This window comes from Schistocerca cancellata, chromosome 11 (assembly GCF_023864275.1).
Source record: "Schistocerca cancellata isolate TAMUIC-IGC-003103 chromosome 11, iqSchCanc2.1, whole genome shotgun sequence".
Classification (NCBI taxonomy): domain Eukaryota; kingdom Metazoa; phylum Arthropoda; class Insecta; order Orthoptera; family Acrididae; genus Schistocerca; species Schistocerca cancellata.
In genome coordinates this window covers 86,614,862-86,640,923 of record NC_064636.1, presented here as the reverse complement: position 1 = coordinate 86,640,923, position 26,062 = coordinate 86,614,862, and the positions used below count along the sequence as shown (strand labels likewise).

General features: G+C 42.5%; 1 protein-coding gene across 1 annotated transcript in view; it reads right to left on the bottom strand.

The window, feature by feature from the left end:
- The window catches only part of LOC126108240 (uncharacterized), a 142,796-nt gene that overhangs the window by 43,755 nt on the left and 72,979 nt on the right, over nucleotides 1-26,062 (bottom strand). Inside the window, exons 4-5 of the mRNA XM_049913470.1 lie at nucleotides 22,733-22,860; nucleotides 9,664-9,839 (exon numbers count right to left, since the gene is read on the bottom strand). Coding sequence (XP_049769427.1) covers nucleotides 9,664-9,839; nucleotides 22,733-22,860 — 304 coding nt within the window. The remainder of the gene's footprint in view (nucleotides 1-9,663; nucleotides 9,840-22,732; nucleotides 22,861-26,062) is intronic.

Sequence of the window (26,062 nt, the reverse complement as noted above, 5' to 3'; positions counted from 1 at the left end):
TATAGCAGCGGTAGTGTTGAAAGCGGAAAAAAATTTTTGGTTATGGTTTGGAAGTGGGTTACGTATTGTTACGTACTATTGAGTATATATCGGTGGGATAAAATTGTATACTGGATTACGGTAAAAAAGGAGAAGGTGAATAGAAAGTAAAACTGCTGGCAAAAACAGAAGGAGGAAATAAGATGACAGAAAAGACTACGAAATGTAACAGTGACAATAACAATAACAATAACAAAAGTGATTGTTGGATTCAAATTAATGATATGAATATAATAGAGGGAAACATTCCACATGGGAAAAATATATTTAAAAAGAAAGATGATGAGACCTACCCAACAAAAGCGCTGGCAGGTCGATAGACACACAAATAAACACAAACATACACACAAAACTCTAGCCTTCGCAACCAACGGCCGCCCCGTCAGGAAAGAGGGAAGGAGAAGGAAAGACAAAAGGATATGGGTTTTAAGGGAGAGGGTAAGGAGTCATTCCAATCCCGGGAGCGGAAAGACCCACCTTAGGGGGAAAAAAGGACAGGTACACACTCGCACACACACACACACATCCATCCATACATACAAGACACAAGCAGACATTTGTAAAGGCAAAACTCTTTGCCTTTACAAATGTCCGCCCGTGTCCCGCATGTATGGATGGACATGTGTGTGTGTGCGAGTGCACACCCGTCCCCCCTTCCCCCCAAGGCAAAGTCTCATCTTTCTTTTTAAATATATATATATATATATATATATATATATATATATATGATTATAATAGAAGGAAACATTCCACGTAGGAAAACTATACCTAAAAACAAAGATGATGTGGCTTACCAAATGAAAGTGCTGGCAGGTCGACAGACACACAAACGAACACAAACATACACACAAAATTCAAGCTTTCGCAACAAACTGTTGCCTCATCAGGAAAGAGGGTAGGAGAGGGAAAGATGAAAGGATGTGGGTTTTAAGGGAGACGGTAAGGAGTTATTCCAGTCCTGGGAGTGGAAAGACTTATCTTAGGGGGAAAAAAGGATGGGTATACACTCGCACACACACACATATCCATCCACACATATACAGACACAAGCAGACATATTTAAAGACCATGAACCCCAAGCTGCCCGTAATCGCGATGTGATTGACATGTGTAATCACAATTCCATACTTATCAAGAGGTCTGAAACGAATAATATGGTCTGCTGCCATCCTGCATTAACGTCGTACATTCCAGCAGGTATTTATCCCATATGCTAGAGCTGATGCGGTTCTGTAACATATCTGTGTACCGCAATGTTAGTCACAAAGTTAACTTCACTTATTGTTAATCCATTATTAAAAAGGTAATGCCGTTCAACGTTAAAACTTTACTTTACTGTAGATCTAGTGCAAGTGACAGTTAATCATTCACTCGTAATAGTAAAATTCATGTTGATGGTGTTAGTGAAACAAGCAAGGGGACTAAAAGTTTTACCGTTGTTTCGGACCTCTTGATAAGTATGGAGGTGTGATTACACATGTGAATCACATCGCGATTACGGGCAGCATGGGGTTCACGCCTGAGCCTCAGGAAGTGCGCTAGCAGCGCATGTCGGGTGTTTCAAGCGTCAACTTCGCGTCTCAATATCTCGGGATGTAATGGGAATATTGCAATGCAATCAACGCCATTGTGTATGTGCTTTGTCATCCTATGGATTGCTGAAGAAAAAATATAGGAGGTCCATTTAAAAAAACATAAGTTTGTGTTAAAAAACACATATGCTTTCATTTTAGAATGTTTCCAAATATGTACATTCATGGGCCCCAGCCCTACATTGATACCGGTGAAAGTCATTTTCCAATATCTTCCTGTCAAGGAAATGGAAATGGCAGTAGTATTGTGTAACAGCCTGTGCAATGTAGCAGACACTGGTTATTTTACGAGGGCAGTTCAATAAGTAATGCAACACATTTTTTTTCTGAAACAGGGGTTGTTTTATTCAGCATTGAAATACACCAGGTTATTCCCCAATCTTTTAGCTACACAACACTATTTTTCAATGTAATCTCCATTCAATGCTACGGCCTTACGCCACCTTGAAATGAGGGCCTGTATGCCTGCACGGTACCATTCCACTGGTCGATGTCGGAGCCAACGTCGTACTGCATCAATAACTTCTTCATCATCCGCGTAGTGCCTCCCACGGATTGCGTCCTTCATTGGGCCAAACATATGGAAATCCGACGGTGCGAGATCGGGGGGAAGAACAGTCCACTGAAGTTTTGTGAGCTCCTCTCGGGTGCGAAGACTTGTGTGAGGTCTTGCGTTGTCATGAAGAAGGAGAAGTTCGTTCAGAGTTTTGTGCCTACGAACACGCTGAAGTCGTTTCTTCAATTTCTGAAGAGTAGCAGAATACACTTCAGAGTTGATCGTTTGACCATGGGGAAGGACATCAAACAGAATAACCCCTTCAGCGTCCCAGAAGACTGTAACCGTGACTTTACCGGCTGAGGGTATGGCTTTAAACTTTTTCTTGGCAGGGGAGTGGGTGTGGCGCCACTCCATTGATTGCCGTTTTGTTTCAGGTTCGAAGTGATGAACCCATGTTTCATCGCCTCTAACAATCTTTGACAAGAAATTGTCACCCTCAGCCACATGACGAGCAAGCAATTCCGCACAGATGGTTCTCCTTTGCTCTTTATGGTGTTCGGTTAGACAACGAGGGACCCAGCGGGAACAAACCTTTGAATATCCCAACTGGTGAACAATTGTGACAGCACTACCAACAGAGATGTCAAGTTGTGCACTGAGTTGTTTGATGGTGATCTGTCGATCATCTCGAACGAGTGTGTTCACACGCTCCGCCATTGCAGGAGTCACAGCTGTGCACGGCCGGCCCGCACGCGGGAGATCAGACAGTCTTGCTTGACCTTGCGGCGATGATGACACACGCTTTGCCCAACGACTCACCGTGCTTTTGTCCACTGCCAGATCACCGTAGACATTCTGCAAGCGCCTATGAATATCTGAGATGCCCTGGTTTTCCGCCAAAAGAAACTCGATCACTGCCCGTTGTTTGCAACGCACATCCGTTGCAGACGCCATTTTAACAGCTCCGTACAGCGCTGCCACCTGTCGGAAGTCAATGAAACTATACGAGACGAAGCGGGAATGTTTGAAAATATTCCACAAGAAATTTCCGGTTTTTCAACCAAAATTGGCCGAGAAAAAAAATGTGTTGCATTACTTATTGAACTGCCCTCGTACATACAGGAACACCTAATGTGACAGTGAGTTGTAACGCATGCCCCCACCCCACTTTCACAACCCCTCATTCCCCCCAGAATGAACACTGAGATGAGACCCATTGCCGTGGGTGAATCCACACTGGTGTAGACAGTGCACTAGGTCTACGCCATTGGAGTGCAAGTCCATCGCTTGCATGCAGACGAAACATACTCACATCAGTAAAGGCCACAGAATGCAATCTCACTCTCCACTCAACTCTTTCAGGCCACCAGAGAAGCCGTGCCTGGCGGTGTCGTGATGTCTGGGGTAGCCTGGCCAGATTGACATGTATTCTTAGTCCTGCTGCAAGCAGAATATTCCTTGTGGTCCCTGATGAGACAGCTGGTGCAACACGTGCCCAGATTTCGTCCACGGATGATCCCGGGTCAGCCGCCACTGTTTGCACAACGGTCTGATGTGCATCTGTTCTACACGGACATCCAGAACCCGGTCTACAAATCTAGGAATGTTCCATAGACCTCTGTCGAAAGCAGCAACACACCAGTGAGGCATTGTACCCGACACGGCAGCAATGAGTCCGTACATCCGTCTGGCTTCCCGCACACCCACAGTGTTTCTCCAAACAAGTCTCTGAAACTGTTCAATTGTGGTCATTGGCGGAACATGGTAATCATTATGCAGTATTCTGGCTAGTGGCAGGTCCATGTCTTCATACGGAGAATTTCTGATTCCACTGTTCCCTGTCTGCAGCTTCTTCCTTCAGTCTGTCGTATCTCCCTCCATCTTTCATGTCGTCCAGATGTTGAATTCTTCTTCTTCCTCATCCTGAGTTTCCTCTGAGTTTCCCTTCGACGACATCCTGTATGAGTCCCTCGTGTCTAAGTACGTGTCCAATCCGGATGGCCTTTCTCTGAAGAATTGCATTCAGAATACTTCACTTCTCTCCTACTCTTCGCAGTATATCATCATTTTTTATGCCATCTGTCCACTTGATCTTTTCCATTCTCCTCCAGCACCACATTTCAAAGCTCCTTCTTTCTCATGGTCCGTGTCTCTGCTCCATACAGTGCAATGCTCCAAATGTAGCACTTTATCAGTTTTTTCCTCAATGCCATACTCAACTTGCTGGTCAGCAGAGTCCTCTTCTTGTTGAAAGCAGCTCTGGCCATGGCGATTCTTGCTCGGATTTCGTTGGTGCAGTGGGCATCCTTTGTGATAAAACTTCCCAGGTATTTGAACTGATTGACATTTTTCAGTTCCCAATCGTTAACAGTTATCTTCAAGTGTTTCTCACGTTTTGATATGTGCATCACTTTTCATATTTTGATGTTACACCCTTGAATGAATGTTGCAAACACTGCTCACTTCTAAACTCAGCACAGAAACTGCCTGCAGAGTGAAAACACATCACCTCCTGAGCAACATCTCATGGCTGATGTCCCTCACAGATAAATTAATAACACTTCGACCGCTCAACACGCACATGTTATACCCTGGTACCACTGAATACAGTCCTAGTCAGTTGGCAAAAGCAGCCCCAAAAAGAAGGTTGCCTTCCAACAATTAGTGGAATTCTGGAAACTGTTTTAATCACTCAAGTAGGCCTCTGATACCAGTAGCCTGAATTTGTACCAATTTCAAGTGGAACTTCAGCCTTAACAAAAAGAAAACCCCATGAACGTTTAATCGAAAAAGCCAAGGTTGTCAGAAGGTAGAGAATTGAATTTAGATCGATAGAGTACCAAAACTTGGGTATTTGATTAATTTTTTCTAATTTCATTTCGAATAACACTCGTTCCATTGCTATAAAACACGCAACCAATCTGACATATAATTTTACAGTGGAGATGGTGTAGAATTTTGAATCGTATTTTCAAAAAGTCAAATAAAGCAAGAATAAAACAAGCTGGCATGTAAGTTTTGTCATTATTCAATTATAAGCAAATCACATGATTAACAACCAATGTCAGCTTTGTACTTTCATCTGAATGTTTTCTTCCGGAGTTCACACTTGTTAATTTACTTTTCAGTACACTCTGTCTCTGCCTACGAAAGTATGCAAAAGACACAGAAAGCTGTGTTTTACAAGATGTTTGATGCCTTTAAAGACTCAGTTCACTTTGAAAAGGCGTAGTTCATAGTAGATGGCGGATTTCTGCTGCATAGAGTGGCATGGGATCCAAGGGAACTGTTTTCTTCCATAATTATAAAGCTTGTCAGCTGAGCAGCTGGGCAGTTACCGAAAGAGCTGTGCCAACCATTACGTTTATGGAACAACGTGAGCGGCCGTGGCAAAAGGTTCGTTTCCATTGAACGAACAAAATAAACAGTGCCTCGTTTGTTTATTGATTGACTGCAGCTGTGGCCGTGACTGTTGACACTGCCCAGTCGTTTGGGAGGATGCCGGCTTCAGCCCCACTGTCCCCCAACAGGTTTTTGCTTCACCCAGGTAAAGGCAGACGAAATGATGCAGTCTACAGCCTCCTAAATTTCAAGTTGTCTCAAGTACCAAAAGACAACATTCTTCTCCTACATGCCATTGGTGGCTGATTTTTGACAAAAGTAAACTGAAACTCCTCAAGACACTGGAGACGAAAAGCCACCAGCAGAAAACAGCAGAGATATTCAGCATTTCCACTGCTACTACTGCTGACATTGATGAGGCTGGACAAAAGTTCGTAGCAGCCCTGTACTGAGAAGATGACGCAACACTATCGAAAGTCTTTCACTCTCGTATCTTGGAAAACTGTGTCAATAACATCAATCAATCTCACCTTATTGCCTCCTAAACTAGCAACAGCTCAACAGTATTCCCCGAGAACGTATTTGAGGGTGCAGGATTGGAAAAGAAAGAAAACCCACACACACTAGGTACTCTGCAATGGGGCTGGACGGCTTCAGAATTCGGCCTCTTGCCAGTTCCCACCTGTGAAACTGTTGAAAGCAATTTGCAGGATGTGCAATGGGGTGCCCCGGAAGTTGTTCCTGCAAGAAAAACATAATTGCAAAGTCGAACATGCCACCTATCTTCCAACTGAAATCCCTATTACTGACCTTGATGTCTGCGACACAGACAACAACATTTTGGAAGAAGGAAGGAGAGATCCCACCAAAGATATGAATATGGAACAAAGGTAAGAATTTTACTTAATGCTATTTGGACCAAGATTTTAAACATGGCTGAAACAGCAACTGTTGAAATTCTTCACGGTAAATGATGAGAGCCAAAACAGTTGCAGGATCAAGATTTATTAAAATTCTTGACCACGGTTTTGATATATCAAAATATACCTTCATCAGAAGTAAAATACATAGAGTTCATAGGCAAAGTACCGATGCTGAGCTGTGTTCGCATCGACCCTCTGTCCATAATCGTGTTGTATAAATGGAGATGATGTTTTAACTACTGACGATGCCTTTGGCGCAATTGTTTTGTGAATCTCCATAGCAGGATGCGATTTTAGTGTATTTTACTTCTGATGAAGGTACATTTAGATATACCGAAACCATGGTCAAGAATTGTAATTAATCTTTATCCTGCAACTGTTTTGGCTGTCATGATTTACCCTGAAGCTATTTGGACCCTTATTCTCCAAACATGTGGAGAAGTAACACCGTAAAATTAAAAAAAAAAATATTGTACTTAGGTAATGATAGAAGATGAAGAAATGAATTAAAATTTGGGACAGAGCCAGGATTTGAAACACGTCTCCTACCTACAAGGCAGATGTTCTAACCATTACAACACCGTAGCAGGATGACGAACACAGGTCTACGCAGGAACCTAGCACAGTGCTACCCCTAATGTGAACTTCAGTTCATGCCTTCACCCCATTTTCCCTTTCTTCAGTTGTGCAGAGGCTCTCCGTTATTGGAATAGCACCCCAGCCTGTACCTCAGGCATATGTGATCTACACTCCTGGAAATGGAAAAAAGAACACATTGACACCGGTGTGTCAGACCCACCATACTTGCTCCGGACACTGCGAGAGGGCTGTACAAGCAATGATCACACGCACGGCACAGCGGACACACCAGGAACCGCGGTGTTGGCCGTCGAATGGCGCTAGCTGCGCAGCATTTGTGCACCGCCGCCGTCAGTGTCAGCCAGTTTGGCGTGGCATACGGAGCTCCATCGCAGTCTTTAACACTGGTAGCATGCCGCGACAGCGTGGACGTGAACCGTATGTGCAGTTGACGGACTTTGAGCGAGGGCGTATAGTGGGCATGCGGGGGGCCGGGTGGACGTACCGCCGAATTGCTCAACACGTGGGGCGTGAGGTCTCCACAGTACATCGATGTTGTCGCCAGTGGTCGGCGGAAGGTGCACGTGCCCGTCGACCTGGGACCGGACCGCAGCGACGCACGGATGCACGCCAAGACCGTAGGATCCTACGCAGTGCTGTAGGGGACCGCACCGCCACTTCCCAGCAAATTAGGGACACTGTTGCTCCTGGGGTATCGGCGAGGACCATTCGCAACCGTCTCCATGAAGCTGGGCTACGGTCCCGCACACCGTTAGGCCGTCTTCCGCTCACGCCCCAACATCGTGCAGCCCGCCTCCAGTGGTGTCGCGACAGGTGTGAATGGAGGGACGAATGGAGACGTGTCGTCTTCAGTGATGAGAGTCGCTTCTGCCTTGGTGCCAATGATGGTCGTATGCGTCTTTGGTGCCGTGCAGGTGAGCGCCACAAACAGGACTGCATACGACCGAGGCACACAGGGCCAACACCCGGCATCATGGTGTGGGGAGCGATCTCCTACACTGGCCGTACACCACTGGTGATCGTCGAGGGGACACTGAATAGTGCACGGTACATCCAAACCGTCATCGAACCCATCGTTCTACCATTCCTAGACCGGCAAGGGAACTTGCTGTTCCAACAGGACAATGCACGTCCGCATGTATCCCGTGCCACCCAACGTGCTCTAGAAGGTGTAAGACAACTACCGTGGCCAGCAAGATCTCCGGATCTGTCCCCCATTGAGCATGTTTGGGACTGGATGAAGTGTCGTCTCACGCGGTCTGCACGTCCAGCACGAACGCTGGTCCAACTGAGGCGCCAGGTGGAAATGGCATGGCAAGCCGTTCCACAGGACTACATCCAGCATCTCTACGATCGTCTCCATGGGAGAATAGCAGCCTGCATTGCTGCGAAAGGTGGATATACACTGTACTAGTGCCGACATTGTGCATGCTCTGTTGCCTGTGTCTATGTGCCTGTGGTTCTGTCAGTGTGATCATGTGACCCCAGGAATGTGTCAATAAAGTTTCCCCTTCCTGGGACAATGAATTCACGGTGTTCTTATTTCAATTTCCAGGAGTGTATTTATCTGTTGGAATTACATTTTGCTTGAGACACTTATACGGTGGTGTAATGGTTAGCACATCGGTGTAGTGAGCAGGAAGCCTGGGTTTAAGTCCCCGCCTTGGTACTAATCGTAATTCATTTCTTCAACTTGTGTCATTATTGAAGATAATATTGAGACTCCTCAGTCTCAAGAAAAATGTAATTACATCAGACTGTACCTAGCTACACAGTAACCTTTAACTCTAAGGTGTTTTGATTCACTGAATTACTTTAATACAATTTTAAACAATCATATTTAACCCAAATTATTGCTAACCTTCTCTATTCCCAATAAAACAAAAACAAACCTATCTTATTTCTTTTCACTAATACCCCTGTAAAGAAAATCTTTTGCCCTATCTATAATATTGAAATATTATATTACTGGGCTAATTTTACAGTATTTAGCACTATTACTTCGACAGCTTTATTTTAAGAATTATTTACCAGTGACAGAAATAGAAATGGAATGACAGAAAAATTCACTGAACAGAAAGCAGAAACAATACAAAGAAAGAAAGCAGTCCAAAACTGCAAATTTAATTTTTTTATTCACTCAATGACTATTTTTGGACCCATTTTCAAATCATCATAACATCGTCAAAAATAGTATTTCCCAAAAGTGGAAAAAAGAAATGTCAAACCGCAGTTACAGCACATCCGGAGTTTTTTCAGTCGTGTGCGCTCAGTTGCCTAGTTCTGTACCGTAGCACTGTGGTGACGTCATGCCCAGTTTTAGTGTCAGGTATCACATTTTTTCCCAACTTATCAGTGTTACCACAAATTGAGAAATCTTATGTAGTAACTAGCAGCATCTGTATTCTCTGTAGTCAAAGTAGTAACACTGTTCACTGTAAAGGTTTGCTTTGTTCATCTGCTGTGTAATATGTGACATATTGTTAAGACAAAGGGCCAACCAAAGATCTGAAAAGTATAAGTAATTCCAGCACTTTGGCATGAGCAGCTGTTGTAATATCTGCTTCACTTTGACCCATAAGTCACATTTTTCTACTCCAACCTGAATTAAATGATCTAATGATCTAAGTAGCTTTTATAATACTAAACAATACTTTCCAGCTTATACCTGAGTATATACTTCCCAGGATTATCCTGGTCTTCTTCCACTTTGTATTTCGGTATCTGCTCGCTGAGTGACCTCACATCGCGCACCCAACCACTTAACTTGTTGAGCAGCATGTCTCTCACACGCTCCATGTCCTTAATCCATACACGGAGCTGCTGATCGTTTGTGTGATCACCCTGAGACACACAGAAAATAGTTCACATTACTTTCATGATATTCACAAACAGCAGGAAAAATTTTTGGTAGGCTCCTATGGGACCAAACTGCAGAGGTAATCTGTCCCTAGGCTTACACAGTACTTAATTTAACTTTAACTAATTTATGCTAAGGACAACACACACACCCATGCCCCTGGGAGGACTGAAACCTCCTATGGGCAAGAGCCATGCGAACCGTGGCAAGGCGCCTCTGACTGCATGGCTACTAGAGTGCTGCAACGCTCAGTGTTTGACCGGTCACAGCTCATCTGTTGACGTGGTGACCGAGCAGCTCATGTCCGGTCCTATATGACTCGGCTCGGTCACGTACTCGCCCCATGTCTGTTGTCCGGATTCCGGACACACAGATAACCGAGCAGGACCGGTCACCGCCGATGTCTCACCTTGCCTCGCCCCGGCTCGCTGCACTGTACTGTATGAATCTATGTATTTATCTCTCTCTCTCTCTCTCTCTCTCTCTCTCTCGCTCTCTTTTAATACAAAAGTAACATTTCCAAAAACGGGTACGTGACACAGCTAAATTCATAAAGCACCTGGAAAGTAAAATGATATTTCAATACAATCGCGGATAGAAGACGAGTCTCATTTCCAAACAAAAGATATATTTTTCCTTTCATTTATAGGAAACATTAAATAAGTGCTTTCCCTGTAATCTAGAAGACAACCATCTTCATAAAGAAAGCATACAAAGAACATAAAACATTTACAGACGTAACTTGTCATCCGTTTCAATTGTTTGCAACATAAACAAAATTATAGTTATTGTTGATCAGCAGGAAATCACTAACGCGTTCCGGATTTAATTGGCTGCGGCAATTTGTTAGTTAGTAACATGCCGGCTTTACTAAAGCACCTTTCACTAGGTGCGCTTGTTGCTGGGATACATAAAATACGTCTTGCTACTGCAGCCAAACCTGGCAGATCTGTTTCATGTCCGCTCCACCACTTTAAAATGTCATCATCATCATCATCATCTCCGGGGTGCATTAAAATGTACAGATCTACTTCATCTGCTGCGGATGATCTGTTGTTCCTCCATTCCTTGAAACGAGCTCTCTTTCTGGGTGGTGAAGACACAGTACTTGAAGGATCTATGATAATAAACAAAAGAGACAAGTAATACAGAACTGATGTGGAAATAAACGAAACATTCCCGTAAGAGACCAATGACCTCGCTGTTTGGTCTCTCCCCCCAAACAACCCGACCCGCGTTCCCATAAAAATGAGATGTTTTACGTTAATGAAATATTATACAAGTCACAACATTCCCGTTTCTCTATAATACACTTTCCACTAACTATGCAAAAAGATTATGTTAATGATTGAATGTTGTACCTGCGTACGTAGCACACAAGTGTCGCACATTGTTAAGACTTTCCTGCTTTTCACTTATTTCAAGCATATTAAGATAAGGGGAGGACAGCCAAAGAAACGATCTTTGTGAGGTTCAAAAATATGGTTCAAATGGCTCTGAGCACTATGGAACTTGACATCTATGGTCATCAGTCCCCTAGAACTTAGAACTACTTAAACCTAACTAACCTAAGGACATCACACAACACCCAGTCATCATGAGGCAGAGAAAATCCCTGACCCCACCGGGAATCGAACCCGGGCGATCTTTGTGAGGTTTCTTGCTACTGTGTTTCTTTAAATGAGTGGTTCCCGACTGGAAAAACAATAAAGTGGAGTAGTTTATGCACGCTACATACCCAGTAGAAGCAATGTTTTCGTCTACAACCAACAGAAATGTACTCCATACTTGGCTTTTTAGACCTTCCCGTTTCTTAGTGTGTAAACATTGGTTTCAATCTTACGTCTTACTACACTGGCTTCCTCGCGCTGCATGATTACAGAGAGAGACACACCACAAATAAGAAGCCCGTACTGGCTGCAGTATCACATGGATAATAGCACGTGTAATGTGTTTGAAGTTACGTGCTACGTATTCGGTCACGGCTTCCATGCTCGGTCACAAGAATTAGTGCGGGTAGCCTATCCAGTTAGGGTGTGCTCGCCCCACCTCGTATTTTGTGCTCGCTTACTTGGTCATGCAGGACTCTAATGGCTACAACGTGCAGCAAACAGCAGGTATTCTTAACTTAACACTTACAGCTACCGCTATTACATAACATTTATTGTCGGTGCATTAGTACACTTTAAAAAAAAAAAAAAAAAATGTTCAAATGTGTATGAAATCTTCTGGGACTTAACTGCTAAGGTTATCAGCCCCTAAGCTTACACACTACTTAACCTAAATTATCCAAAGGACAAACACACACACCCATGCCCGAGGGAGGACTCGAACCTCCGCCAGGACTGGCCACACAGTCCACGACTGTAGCGCCTTAGACCGCTCGGCTATTCCCACGCGGCTACACTTTAAATTTTGTTCAGTTATTACAACATACACACAAAGAAAGTGTGTAGCAATGTCTTACCAAGCATAAACACTTCTCTCCCTACAACAGCACTTAAGGGGACACGCCCCTGAACGGGCTGCATTTTTAGCATTATCTTCACCCTCATAGTGCAACTGATCCATAAATGAGAGATAGCTCAAAATTCTTACACACAATTAGGGTCATTAGTCAAAGCGTTTTCCAAAAAATCATTGAGGTATTTATTATATTTTGTTACTGGCAACAATATTTATAATAGTATAAAAAACGGAACACTATTTCACTGTGGTACCATTTTCTTTGGAATCACTCACTGCACAGCTTACAAAAAGAGTCAGAGTACAGACCACATTCACATAAGTGTTTTATGCCTCCAATTTCCTTCCCTGATGCTGATCTGTGAAAAATACGAGTAATTTATTTTACTACAACAAAAATATTTAAAAATGTAGATCAAATATCACTGACATCATCATCACATTATAAATTTTTCAGGAAATAGTAGGCAAGCGTGGTAGAGGAGGTCATTTTAAATATCTGTACCAATTTTTATAAGTTTAACTTCAGTCATTTAGGAGAAAAGTGTACCTGAATGATAAAATTCAAGTTTTTGGTAAATCGATAAAGAAGATCTGCAGATTTATTAACTTACCACTATGCTCGTTTAGAACATTCCAGTTCCATACTCCACTTGTCCTTCTATTTCCTTATCCTCCACACTCTTTCTCTTCATTCTTTCCTTTATCCTTGACTCCTTGGTAGCAGCTTCTGCAACTTTCTCTGCATCGGTTACCCGCTGCTCATGAATAGCAGCTAGAGCTGAAGTCATATTGCTTCCATTCTGGCTGTTCAATTTCTTCATAACATCGATCCTTGAAATTGTACCAACAGTGAATGTTGTTATTGCATCCACTGCACCAATCTTCTGCACAGTCAGCCCAATAAATACACTTTTGAGTATTCTCTCCCATATACAGCTGTTGAAGCTTTCATTTACATTCTGAGAGAGACCATGCATTCCTTTCCTAAGTAGATTTTTATTTGCCAGATTGTATATAGGCATAATTACCTCCAATACAGCAAGTGGTAAGGAATGCTTGTGGGTATATTGTATGCCTGTAGCATTGCTCAACCAGTACTTGCACTACAAATATTCCACTTTTGGACACAAACCATGTTGTAGGGTTTCATCTGTTGACCCTCTGTGAAACCATGTTGCCCACACGGCTTCTCTCATGTTCTTCAAATCTCCTTATTGCAACTCCATAATACTGAGTCAAAGAATCAATTTCACATTTTGTAAGATGACCTGGACCACCTATGTGTTTTCCATCTGACAGTTTTTTCCACTGAAGTCTTTACATAATTTTCTCAGCCGAGCTCCCATTCTTTTATGTACATGCCCATCATATTCAAGCTTTCCTATCAGTGTTTCCCCATATGGTCTGTCATTAACAACAGTAGTGTGTCCTTTACAATCTCCATCCCCAAGGTAGCCTACATACCTCACACCACAACTGACCTCAGATCTTCTGAAAATGTTTGGAACTCCTTTCATTTCTATGTTTCCACTTGGGCCATCAAAGTTCATTACACAAATGAGGGTGCCAATAAATTTACTTGAACAACCCTGGCACTGCTTTATTCGACATTTGTAATCTAGTATCTTACCAGTTTCAATATATGTGGCAGTTACAACCCCATTCAGAAAAGTATGACCTCTCTTCTGCCAAGATCCATCAAATGCTGCTACAATGTCTCTATTTTCAGACAAGGCTACTGCTTCTTCTGCTGCTCTTTTCATTGAATGTTCACTTACACCACACAAAGCATTATGTATTAATTTATTGTATCCGTCAAACCTCAGTGGAGGTGGATGCAAATCCATCACTGCACAGAAAGTCTGGGCAGCTCTCCTTCCCCTTCCAATACATTGCACTGCATAAGCAAGGTGAATATTTACACTGTAATGTCGACTATCAGTTACTAGCGACATCATAGTATCACTGTGCATCTTACACGAGTTACAGACAAACACTAACCAACTTGAAAGACCCTTCCTTGCTGAAATGTCCTCAGGGATGTCAATACTATCTTCACAATTGCAGTACTTACATTTCATAGCACTCTTCAAAAGTCTTGACAGCATATTTAAATTCACAATAACATTTCCATCGTTATTGCTACTCGCAATACTACTAAGCTTGTTATTACATTCAGAAAGCCAGAAAGCGAAAGTTTATGTCTAGAAGCATTGCCTGTAGACACAGTTTTTGCAGGTGACTTTTGAAGCAACTGATGTGTATTATTCGGTTGAGTTTGGAACTGGTTGCCATGAAACTTTCATTTGGGGCTTAATTTTTTACTGTCTACACACACACACACACACACACACACACACACACACAGAACAAAACAACACAATAACTACAAAACCACATACATATGAAATTCCAAAATCATACAGGGTGAAAAGTATTTAAACCAACAAACTCTGGGAGGTTGTAGGGGACATCAAAACAAATATTTTTCCTTAATGTCATTTTTTCCTATGAGGGGTATTTAAACCGGTGGAGGAATATTTCTCTGGCGGCAAATTAATTAAACCAACAAACACTTTTCCATTTTTTTATGACCAAGAGACAACACATTAACACAATCCAATTTCAATAACAGTAGATTTTCGAAAATTCCGCCATTGACATGTAAACAAAGGTTACACCGTCAAATTATGTTCTGTCTGACATGGGCAAAATCCCCAGGAGTATCCTGAATTGTTGCTGCTGCTGCTACTATCCAGGCAACCAGATCCTCCTGTGATGCAACAGGAGTTGCGTAAACAAGGTTGCGCATCTCTCCCCACACAAGGATGTCCAGAGGGGACATATCTGGGGATCGAGCAGGCCACGGTACAGGACCACCTCTGCCAATCCACTTTTCTGGGAACCGTCGGTCCAGGAATCGACGCACACGAATTGAAATGTGCCGGCACCCGGTCATGTTCGAACAACATGCGTTGTCTTGTAGTGAGCTGACATCTTCCAGAAATTCTGGCAATGCTCTGGTGAGAAAATTGTATTAGTGCCTGCCATTTAATGGCCTAGGTAGCAGATACGGCCCAATTAAACAGTCCCCAACAACATCGACCGACACATTAATGAAGAACCGCACTTGATGAGTGCTAGTAACTGTGGCATGTGGGTTATCCTCACTCCAAACATGCGAATTGTGCATGTTGAAGACTCCATCACGCCCGAACGTTGCTTCATCGGTAAGGAACACAGAGGATGGAAATATAGGATGCATTTCACACTGTTCCAGGTACCAGTGCGAAAACTGAGCTCTGGGTGGATTATCAACTGGTTCCAGGTTGTGGACACACTGTAAGTGAAATGGACATAACAATTGCTCTCAAAAGACTGTTCTTACATTCGTCTGATTCGTCCCCATGTTACGTGCAATTGCACGAGTGCTGATTGAAGGATACCACTCCACATGCTGCAAGACAGCTTCCTCAAATTGCAGCGTTCTTACCGTGTGACAGCGTCCCTGTCCAGCTAATCTGCTAAATGACCCGGTCTCACACAGATGTTGGTACACAGCAGCAAAGATCGTATGATGCGGGATACGGCGATTAGGATATTGTTGTTGATAAACCCGCTGTGCAGCCCGTCCATTGTGGTGTGCTACGTAGTACACACCAACCATATCAGTGTACTCAGTCCAGGTGTATCGCTCCATTAGTAAACAGAGACAGTGCACCGCTACACTGGTGGACAGCAGTTGCCTACAACTGAAGAGCGTAATACGCCCTCTAACAACTGAAGATTGTAATATGGCCTCTAACAACTGAAGAGCGTAATACAGCCTCCACCGGTTTAAATAATCCTCATAGAAAAAAATGACATTAGGGAAAAATATTTGTTTTGATGTCCCCTACAACCTCCCAGAGTTTGTCAGTTTAAATACTTTTCACCCTGTATATTCTCAGATCTTTGTTTACATTCGAGCTACGGCCTTCTAGACATGCCTCTACTTTGGTTCTAGAAGTAAGTGCCTTCTAGAATACACTTGTCTTAAAAATCCGTAACTAACGACGGAGAAAACAGAAGAACAAAATAATGCATCACATATTCTGACGCACTTCAAACTGACAGATGGGCATGGTCCCTGTGTAACATTACGTTCAACATCAATTTTAGAATGAACAGAAAATGATAATGAACATAAACTATACGTTCTTGAAATTAGCATGAAATGCTCTTTTCTATAGACCAAATTTTTGGTCATTTTCACGAGCATGTCCCCTTAAGAGAGCTGCAGTTTTTTTCTAGACAGTTACAGTACATACATTTGGGTGTAATATGCGTGCTGGTAGTGGCAATACATGTGGATGAAATGTCCTAAAGTTGCCAAGTCAAGCACTTTTGGATGCTATCAATTTTTCACCTTAAAGGAACCACAAAATTAAGGGTTCAGCTATTACCTCAAGCCTGCAGCCCATCAAAACAGTATTTGTATACCACTCAAAATTCCCTTCCTTTCCAAGTAACAATGAGAATGTTTTTTTCTTATGTGATGTTGCAAATTTGTTGTGCCTCCTCCTGTTTTTGATCACTCAAAGGAAATGGACCACTGTACTTCATTCCTACAGCACTTCATAAAATACTTCCAACCTCTGGATGGTGGCATTCCGTAACACAACCAATGCCCGAGGACCACAGTGAGGAACATCCCCATGTACACAATGGGGTAAGTCTTGCATACTGCATATACATACACTCTTACCATCCAATAGGCCACACCACACAGCAACAGGAACATTAGTGTCTCAGCAATACTGGACCGATTCTTACGTTATGTGTTTGATGCTAGCTTCTGACAGTTGCCCTTGTTGTTAAAATAGCACTGGTTGCTTTCCCGATTTTCTATAAGAACATAGTATTTCAAAGCAATGGATTTTTTATAAATGAACATTACCATGTACAGAAAAGGTTTTACTAAAATCTGCTGCTATGGCAAATTTCTATCTCTGTGTTTCATTCTGTTGTCAGTAAAAAATTGTTATCATCGAGACCAAACAAATACCAAAAACTACTCATTATTCAGAGTTAAAATACGTGTATCGATTTGAACCAGTCAGTTTTTCCCATCCTTCGTGCAATCTACGTCTTCAAATTTTGTGCCAAGTACACATCATTGGAAGTAGAACTGCTACGGTCACTAAGACATTGCTAATTGTCTTGAAGATGTGTGAAACTCAAAAAAGCTTTAGTAAAGCTGTTAAAATATTGTGAAAAGCTGCTACCATCTACTAAAAGATAGTTTTTTGTCAAATACTTTCCTACCTATTAAGAGAATCTGTTAGTCTTCCTTTTTCGCAGACTTTTTTTCTCAGTAACGAAGTCCTGAGTTATTTAATATCAATAGAACGTCCGCTACCCGTAAGTCAGGTGTATTTAATAAATTTAGGCTATTTGTTGGCAGTTAAACTAATAAAGAAAAAGTCATGACAGTGCCTAGTGTTTCAAATAGCAGCTGAATTTACATTAAATTATGTAAACTTGTCAGAGCTGTGGTCTACAAGAATGTTCTTTACAGCATATACCAGCACACAAAAATATATTCGTCTCGTACAGTATTACACCAGCTAGGTAATCTCTCAGCCCTTTCCTCCTTTCCATTCCCTTGCGAATAACCGATAACACATAAGGAAATTCGCAGATGGTGGGATAAAATATGATGTAGCAGAATCTAGACCTGTTAAATGTAACCTTTCACACCCGGAGATGTCACAATTAATAAAATGTTCCAGACTATTATACCATGTTGAAGGGATGCCACCTTAGAACTCAGCGTTTTGTCCCCATCTGCAGAGGACATTTTAAAGCGGAACTGTAGCTACTTTGATCATCGGTGATTCACACCGTGGCTCACTATCCACTACAGCAAAATTCGGCTTCCGTGAAGTGGTGTGACATCACCTGTTTTGAGTGCATGTGCACAATTGGCTGTTGTCGACTTCTGTCGCCCGCTGCTGCCGTCACCCCACAGTTGAAGACTGGTACACATTTTCTCCGGCACCAGAATCCAGATGTCATTACGTTTCATGCCCTCCTCCTTCTTACTGAAATTCCTGGGGCTTTTACAATCTCTATGGCCCCCCTGTATAGCCTTTCATGTTATCCATTTATGGTTGCCACTACTTCAGTCCCATCAAAGCGGATGTGGTGGTCTCCTGGCTGTAAAGCATGTTCCTCAACTGCTAATCCATCAGTATCCCCCCTCCTGTAACTGCCTTTGTTCTCTTATAGTCGTTTTTTGGCCGTTCTTTTGGTAGTACCCACATACACCTCACCACAACTACAGAGCATCCTATAAATTGCAGCTTTTTACAGCCACTGGAGATCATCTGATTTTGGGTGATCTTGTATCTTCCGTGTGGGAGTGTAGATTACGGCGACGTTCCACTTTTTCAGGATTTTCACTATGCAGTCAGTAACACTGTTAATGAATGGCAGGAAAACTTTCGATTTAACTGGCACTTGAGCATCGCTATGACATGAACCATGGACCTTGCCGTTGGTGCGGAGGCTTGCGTGCCTCAGCGATACAGATAGCCGTACCGTAGGTACAACCACAACGAAGGGGTATCTGTTGAGAGGCCAGACAAACGTGTGGTTCCAGAAGAGGGACAGCAGCCTTTTCAGTAGTTGCAGGGGCAACATTCTGGATGATTGACTGATCTGGCCTTGCAACACTAACCAAAATGGCCTTGCTGTGCTGGTACTGCAAACGGCTGAAAGCGAGGGGAAGCTACGGCTAATTTTTCCCGAGGGCATGCAGCTTTACTGTATGGTTAAATGACGATGGCGTCCTCTTGGGTTGTATTCTGTAGGTAAAATAGTCACCCATTCAGATCTCTGCGTGGGGACTACTCAGGAGGACATTATCAGGAGAAAGAAAAAGCGTTCTATGGGTCAGAACGTGGAATGTCAGATCCCTAAATTGGGCAGGTAGGTTAGAAAATTTAAGAAGGGAAATGGATAGGTTAAAGTTAGATATAGTGGGAATTAGTGAAGTTCGGTGGCAGGAGGAACAAGACTTTTGGTCAGGTGAATACAGGGTTATAAATACAAAATTAAATGGGAGTAATGCTGGAGTAGGTTTAATAATAAATAAAAAAAAATAGGAGTGTGGGTAAGCTACTACAAACAGCATAGTGAACGCATTATTGTGGCCAAACTAGAGATGAAGCCCATGCCTACTACAGTAGTACAAGTCCATATGCCAACTAGCTCTGCAGATGACAAAGAAATTGAAGAAATGTATGATGAGATAAACGAAATTATTCAGATAGTGAAGGGAGACGAAAATTTAATAGTCATGGGTGACTGGAATTCGATAGTAAGGAAAGGAAGAGAAGAAAACGTAGTAGGTGAATATGGAATGGGGTTAAGGAATGAAAGAGGAATCCGCCTGGTAGAATTTTGCACAGAGCATAACTTAATCATAGCTAACCCTTGGTTCAAGAATCATAAAATAAGGTTGTATACATCGAAGAACCCTGGAGATACTGACAGGTTTCAGATAGATTATTTAATGGTACGACAGAGATTTAGGAACCAGGTTTTAAACTGTAAGACATTTCCAGGGACAGGTGTGGACTGACCACAATCTATTGGTTATGAACTGTAGATTAAAACTGAAGAAAAGGTGGGAATTTAAGGAGATGGGACCTGGATAAATTGATTAAACCAGAGGTTGTAGAGAGTTTCAGGGAGAACATAAGAGAACAAAAGACAAGAATGGAGGAACGAAATACAGTAGAAGAAGAATGGGTAGCTTTGAGAGATGAAATAGTTAAGGTATCAGAGGATCAAGTAGGTAAAAAGACAAGGGCTAGTAGAAATCGTTGGGTGACAGAAGAAATTTTGAATTTAATTGATGAAAGGAGAAAATATAAAAATGCAGTAAATGAAGCAGGCAAAAAGAAATACAAACTTCTCAAAAAATGAGATCGACAGGAAGTGCAAAATGGCTAAGCAGGCATGGCTAGAGGACATATGTAAGGATGTAGAGGCTTATCTCACTAGGGATAAGATAGATACTGCATACAGGAAAATTAAAGAGACCTTTGGAGGAAAGAGAACCACTTGTATGGATATCAAGAGCTCAGATGGAAACCCAGTTCTAAGCAAAGAAGGGAAAGCGGAAAGGTGGAAGGAGTATATAGACAGTCTACACAAGGGCGAGGTACTTGGGGGCAATATTACGGAAATGGCAGACGATATAGATGAAGATGATATGGGAGATATGATACTATGTAAAGAGTTTGACAGAGCACTGAAAGACCTGAGTCAAAACAAGGCCCCGGGAGTAGACAACATTCCATTAGAAGTACTGATAGCCTTGGGAGAGCCAGTCCTGACAAAACTCTACCAACTGGTGAGGAAGATGTATGAGACAGGCGAAATACCCTCAGACTTCAAGAAGAATGTAATAATTCCAATCCCAAATAAAGCAGGTGCTGACAGATGTGAAAATTACTGAACTATCAGTTTAATAAGCCACGGCTGCAAAATACTAACACAAATTCTTTACAGACGAATGGAAAAACTGGTAGAAGCCGACCTCGGGGGAAGATCAGTTTGGATTTCGTAGAAATGCTGGAACAGGTGAGGCAATACTGACCCTAAAACTTATCTTAGAGAATAGATTAAGGAATGGTAAGCCTATGTTTCTAGCATTTGTAGACTTAGAGAAAGCTTTTGACAATGTTGACTGGAATACTCTCTTTCAAATTCTGAAAGTGGCAGGGGTAAAATACAGGGAGCGATAGGCTATTTACAATTTTTACAGAAACCAGATGGCGGTTATAAGTCGAGGGGCATGAAAGGGAAGCAGTGGCTGGAAAGGGAGCGAGACAGGGTTGTAGCCTCTCCCTGATGTTATTCAATCTGTATATTGAGCAAGCAGTAAAGGAAACAAAAGAAAAATCCAGAGTAGGAATTAAAATCCATGGAGAAGGAATAAAAACTTTGAGGTTCGCCGATGACATTGTAATTCTGTCAGAGGCAGCAAAGGACCTGGAAGAGCATCTGAACGGAATGGACAGTGTCTTGAAAGTAGGATATAAGATGAACATCAACAAAAGCAAAATGAGGATAATGGAATGTAGTCGAATTAAATCGGGTGATGCTGAGGGAATTAGATTAGGAAATGAAACACTTTAAGTAGTAAAGGAGGTTTGCTATTTGGGGAGCAAAATAACTGATGATGGTCAAAGTAGAGAGGATATAAAATGTAGACTGGCAATGGCAAGGAAAGCGTTTCTGGAGAAGAGAAATTTGTTAACATCGAGTATTGATTTAAGTGTCAGGAAGTCGTTTCTGCAAGTATTTGTATGGAGTGTAGCCATGTATGGAAGTGAAACGTGGACGATAAATAGTTTTGACAAGAAGAGAATAGAAGCTTTCGAAATGTGATGCTACAGAAGAATGCTGAAGATTAGACGGGTAGATCACATAACTAATGAGGAGGTATTGAATAGAATTAGGGAGAAGAGAAATGTATGGCACACCTTGACTAGAAGAAGGGATTGGTTGGTAGGATATATTCTAAGGCATCAAGGGATCACCAAGTTAGTATTGGAGGGCAAAAATCGTAGAGGGAGACCAAAAGATGAATACACTAAACAGATTCAGAAGGATGTAGGTTGCAATAGGTACTGGGAGATGAAGAAGCTTGCACAGGATAGAGTAGCATGGAGAGCTGCATCAAACCAGTCTCAGGACTGAAGACCACAACAACAACAATCTTAATACTCTCTTTCCACCGCAGCAAACGAATAACCATTCTTGAGCAATGCATTAGTGAGGTGTATTAATCCTGCATCAAGGAGCTCTCAGTTTTAAGGTGAAATCAATTTGACAATGATATAATAGCCTGCAACATTTTATTCATAGTGAGAATCTAGACCTGCCCCCATGAAATATGAGTATGTAGTCAAGAGGCTCAGACTTCTAAAGCACGATGTTAAGTGAAATGTTTCCCAAATGTATTAAAGAAATCCTGGGAAAGTACAAAAAAAAAAAAAAAAAATAAAAAAAAAAATAAAAATAAAAATAAAAAAAAAAAAAGGAAAGAAAGAGGAAATGAAAGGAAAACAAGATACTTTCGACTATGTTTGCAATCCTAATCTGTTGTGAACTTGCACCCTTTGTATAGAGACCCCAGAAAGATGACAACAGACGTGGAGGTGAGCTGGGTCAGGAGCCTCGGAGGGCGTCCGAGAGGCAGTGGCAGCAACAGCGTGGGCCAGCTGAACCGGGAGACAGGAGCCGAGAGCTGGCGCTCAGGTGTGGCTTTTCCTGACATTCTCTCACACCTCTTACACATGACATGCCCAAAAAGATGAAAAAAATAAATAAATAAAACGCCACACACCGAGTGTTCGAATGCAAGGGGGACCAACAGCTGCGAGAGGTTCTCCACGCTGAGCGACAGCAGCTGCGCCGAGTCCCGCCAGTAGCTGGAGAGGCGTTCCAGGTAGGCCGCCACCTCGGCCTGGAGTTCTGGACAAAAAGACAGGCGACTTACTAGTGATCAGATTTCGGTAGGAGCACAGCTTTCACTTTCTGCCTTCACCCCAGCTTACAGGGTGTATGCAAGTATAACACACTTTTTGAAACTAGAAGAATATACGCTGCCACTAATGGTTAGAGTCGCAGCAGGGACACCTCGATCGAACACTACCAAACTTGTACTCTAGTATTTTTACCTCGGCGGCATACGTCGATCAAAATTTCATTCCCATGCGTGTGTATTTTCTGTACACAAAATAATCATTCTTACAGATGGAGAATGGTGTGAATGCAGTAACTGTTGTGTGCTACTGGAACTATTCAGGCCACACCACTACTATTCAGAACAGATCATAACATTATACGATGAGTAAAAGATGTGTACACACTTTGTCACCGTCTTTCTGCCTCTGGCAAAAGTCAGGTCTTTGGCACGAGGGACTCATCTACATCTACATACATACTCCGCAATCCACCATACGGTGCGTGGCAGAGGGTACCTCGTACCACAACTAGCATCTTCTCTCCCTGTTCCACTCCCAAACAGAACGAGGGAAAAATGACTGCCTATATGTCTCTGTACGAGCCCTAATCTCTCTTATCTTATCTTTGTGGCCTTTCCGCGAAATGTAAGTTGGCGGCAGTAAAATTGTACTGCAGGCAGCCTCAAATGCTGGTTCTCTAAATTTCCTCAGTAGCAATTCACGAAAAGAATGCCTCCTTTCCTCCAGAGACTCCCACCCGAGTTCCCAAAGCATTCCCGTAACACTCGCGTGATGATCAAACCTACCAGTAACAAACTAGCAGCTCACCTCTGAATTGCTTCTATGTCCTCCCTCAATCCGACCTGATAGGGATCCCAAACGCTCGATCAGTACTCAAGAATAGGTCGTATTAGTGTTTTATAAGCAGTCTCCTTCACAGATGAACCACATCTTCCCAAAATTCTACCAATGAACCGAAGACGACTATCCGCCTTCCCCACAACTGCCATTACATGCTTGTCCCACTTCATATCGCTCTGCAATGTTACGCCCAAACATTTAATCGACGTGACTGTGTCAAGCGCTACACTACTAATTGAGCATTCAAACATTATGGGATTCCTATTCATCTGCATTAATTTACATTTATCTATATTTAGAGTTAGCTGCCATTCTTTACACCAATCACAAATCCTGTCCAGGTCATCTTGTATCCCCCCACAGTTACTCAACGACGACACCTTTCCGTACACCACAGCATCATCAGCAAACAGCTGCACATTGCTATCCACCCTATCCAAAAGATCATTTATGTAGATAGAAAACAACAGCGGACCTACCACACTTCCCTGGGGCACTCCAGATGATACCCTCACCTCCGACGAACACTCACCATCGAGGACAACGTACCGGGTTCTATTACTTAAGAAGTCTTCGAGCCACTCACATACTTGGGAACCAATCCCATATGCTCGTACCTTAGTTAGGAGTCTGCAGTGGGGCACCGAGTCAAACACTTTCCGGAAGTCAAGGAATATGGCATCCGTCTGATACCCTTCATCCATGGTTCGCAAGATATGGGAAGAGAACACCGTACCGACAGATGGCACAGACAGCTGGCTGCAGAGCAGTGCCTGCAGAAAGTGTGGTGAGGAGATGGGCTCAGGACAGGAGTGTGGCAGGGAGAACACTGACTGTCGGGAAGAGGTTAATACAAGCCGAGTCGAGATGTGGATTTGCTGTGCGTCATTTACCACCGGCACTATACTTGTGTGTGGCAGAATTGGAGTCAACTGCAACAAGGAGAGGCATTCTTCAGTGTTCAGCGGTTCATATCACTTCTCTCTGTGGTGGTCAGATCGATGCTGCTTCATGCCGGCCAATGGTTAGGGAAGCAGTGATGCTGGCAATGCATACCTCTACAACTAATGAAATCACAGCGTGAGGAGCTGCTGGATTGGCAAGAGGAATGATTTACTAACTATTGAAGGGTGACTGAACACTCAACAGTATGTGCTAAGACTTTTAAACACTTTTGTCAAACCATTCATGCCCATGGTACCAGTAGGCATATCCCAGCAGACTAATGCACAACCTCACAAACCATAATGCTGAAGAACATATGGATCAATGAGTGGCCAGCCCTGTTCCAAGATCTGCCAACCGTAGAGCATGTCTGGGAGACGATAGGAAGACATATAGCAGCCTCCAGACAGCATCCGCCATGAACTGACACACCACGTATCAAGCATCAGAAGAAATTTTTCATGACGGCCTTCTGAGATTGTTTATGATGATGTACATAGCTTCTGAATGAAATTAAACTTTGATTGTTTACCAGGTGTACCGGTATGAAATTAGCGGTTTTTTTTTTTTTTTTTTTTTTTTTGTGAAAATGAAACGCTAATTTTGAATTGAAAAGAAAAACATTTTATTCAAAGTACTGACTATTGCTTTCTATACATTTTGACCACCTTTCTAGCAATTTGTGGACACCACACCAATAGAAATGTTCATCTTTTGAAGCAAACCAATCAGACACCCAATTTTTGAATTCTTCGTAGGAATCGAAGTGTTCCTCAGCCAATGCGTGTCCCATTGATGAAAAAAATGGTAGTCAGAAGGGGCTAAGTCTGGTGAATATGGCAGGTGGGGTAGCAGCTCCCAGCCAAGTGTTTTGATTGTATCCTGAACCAGTTTTGCTTTGTGTGCATGTGCACTGTCGTGTAAAAAAATTATTTTACCATGTCTTCCGGCCCATTCTGTTCTTTTTTTGATCAATGCATAGTTCAAATTGATCATTTGTTGTCTGTAGCGATTAGTATTCACAGTTTTACCAGGTTTTAGAAGCTCGTGATACACCACACCTTTCCGATCCCACCAAACACAGAGCATTGTCTTCTGGCCAAATCGATCTGGTTTTGCAGTCGATGTTGATGGTTGTCCCAGATTAACTCACGATTTTTCCCATTTAGCATTCTTCAAATAAATCCATTTTTCATCGCTAGTAACAATTCGATGCAAAATTGATTTTCTTTCATGCTTTTGAAGAAAAATTTGACAAATGGTTTTTCAATTTTCCATCTGTCTTCCATTCAATTAATGTGGCACCCATTTTCCACACTTTTGGATCTTTCTCATAGCTTTCAAACGGTCAGAAATTGTTTCTTGCACAACATTTAGCATTGCTGCCATTTGCTTCTGACTCA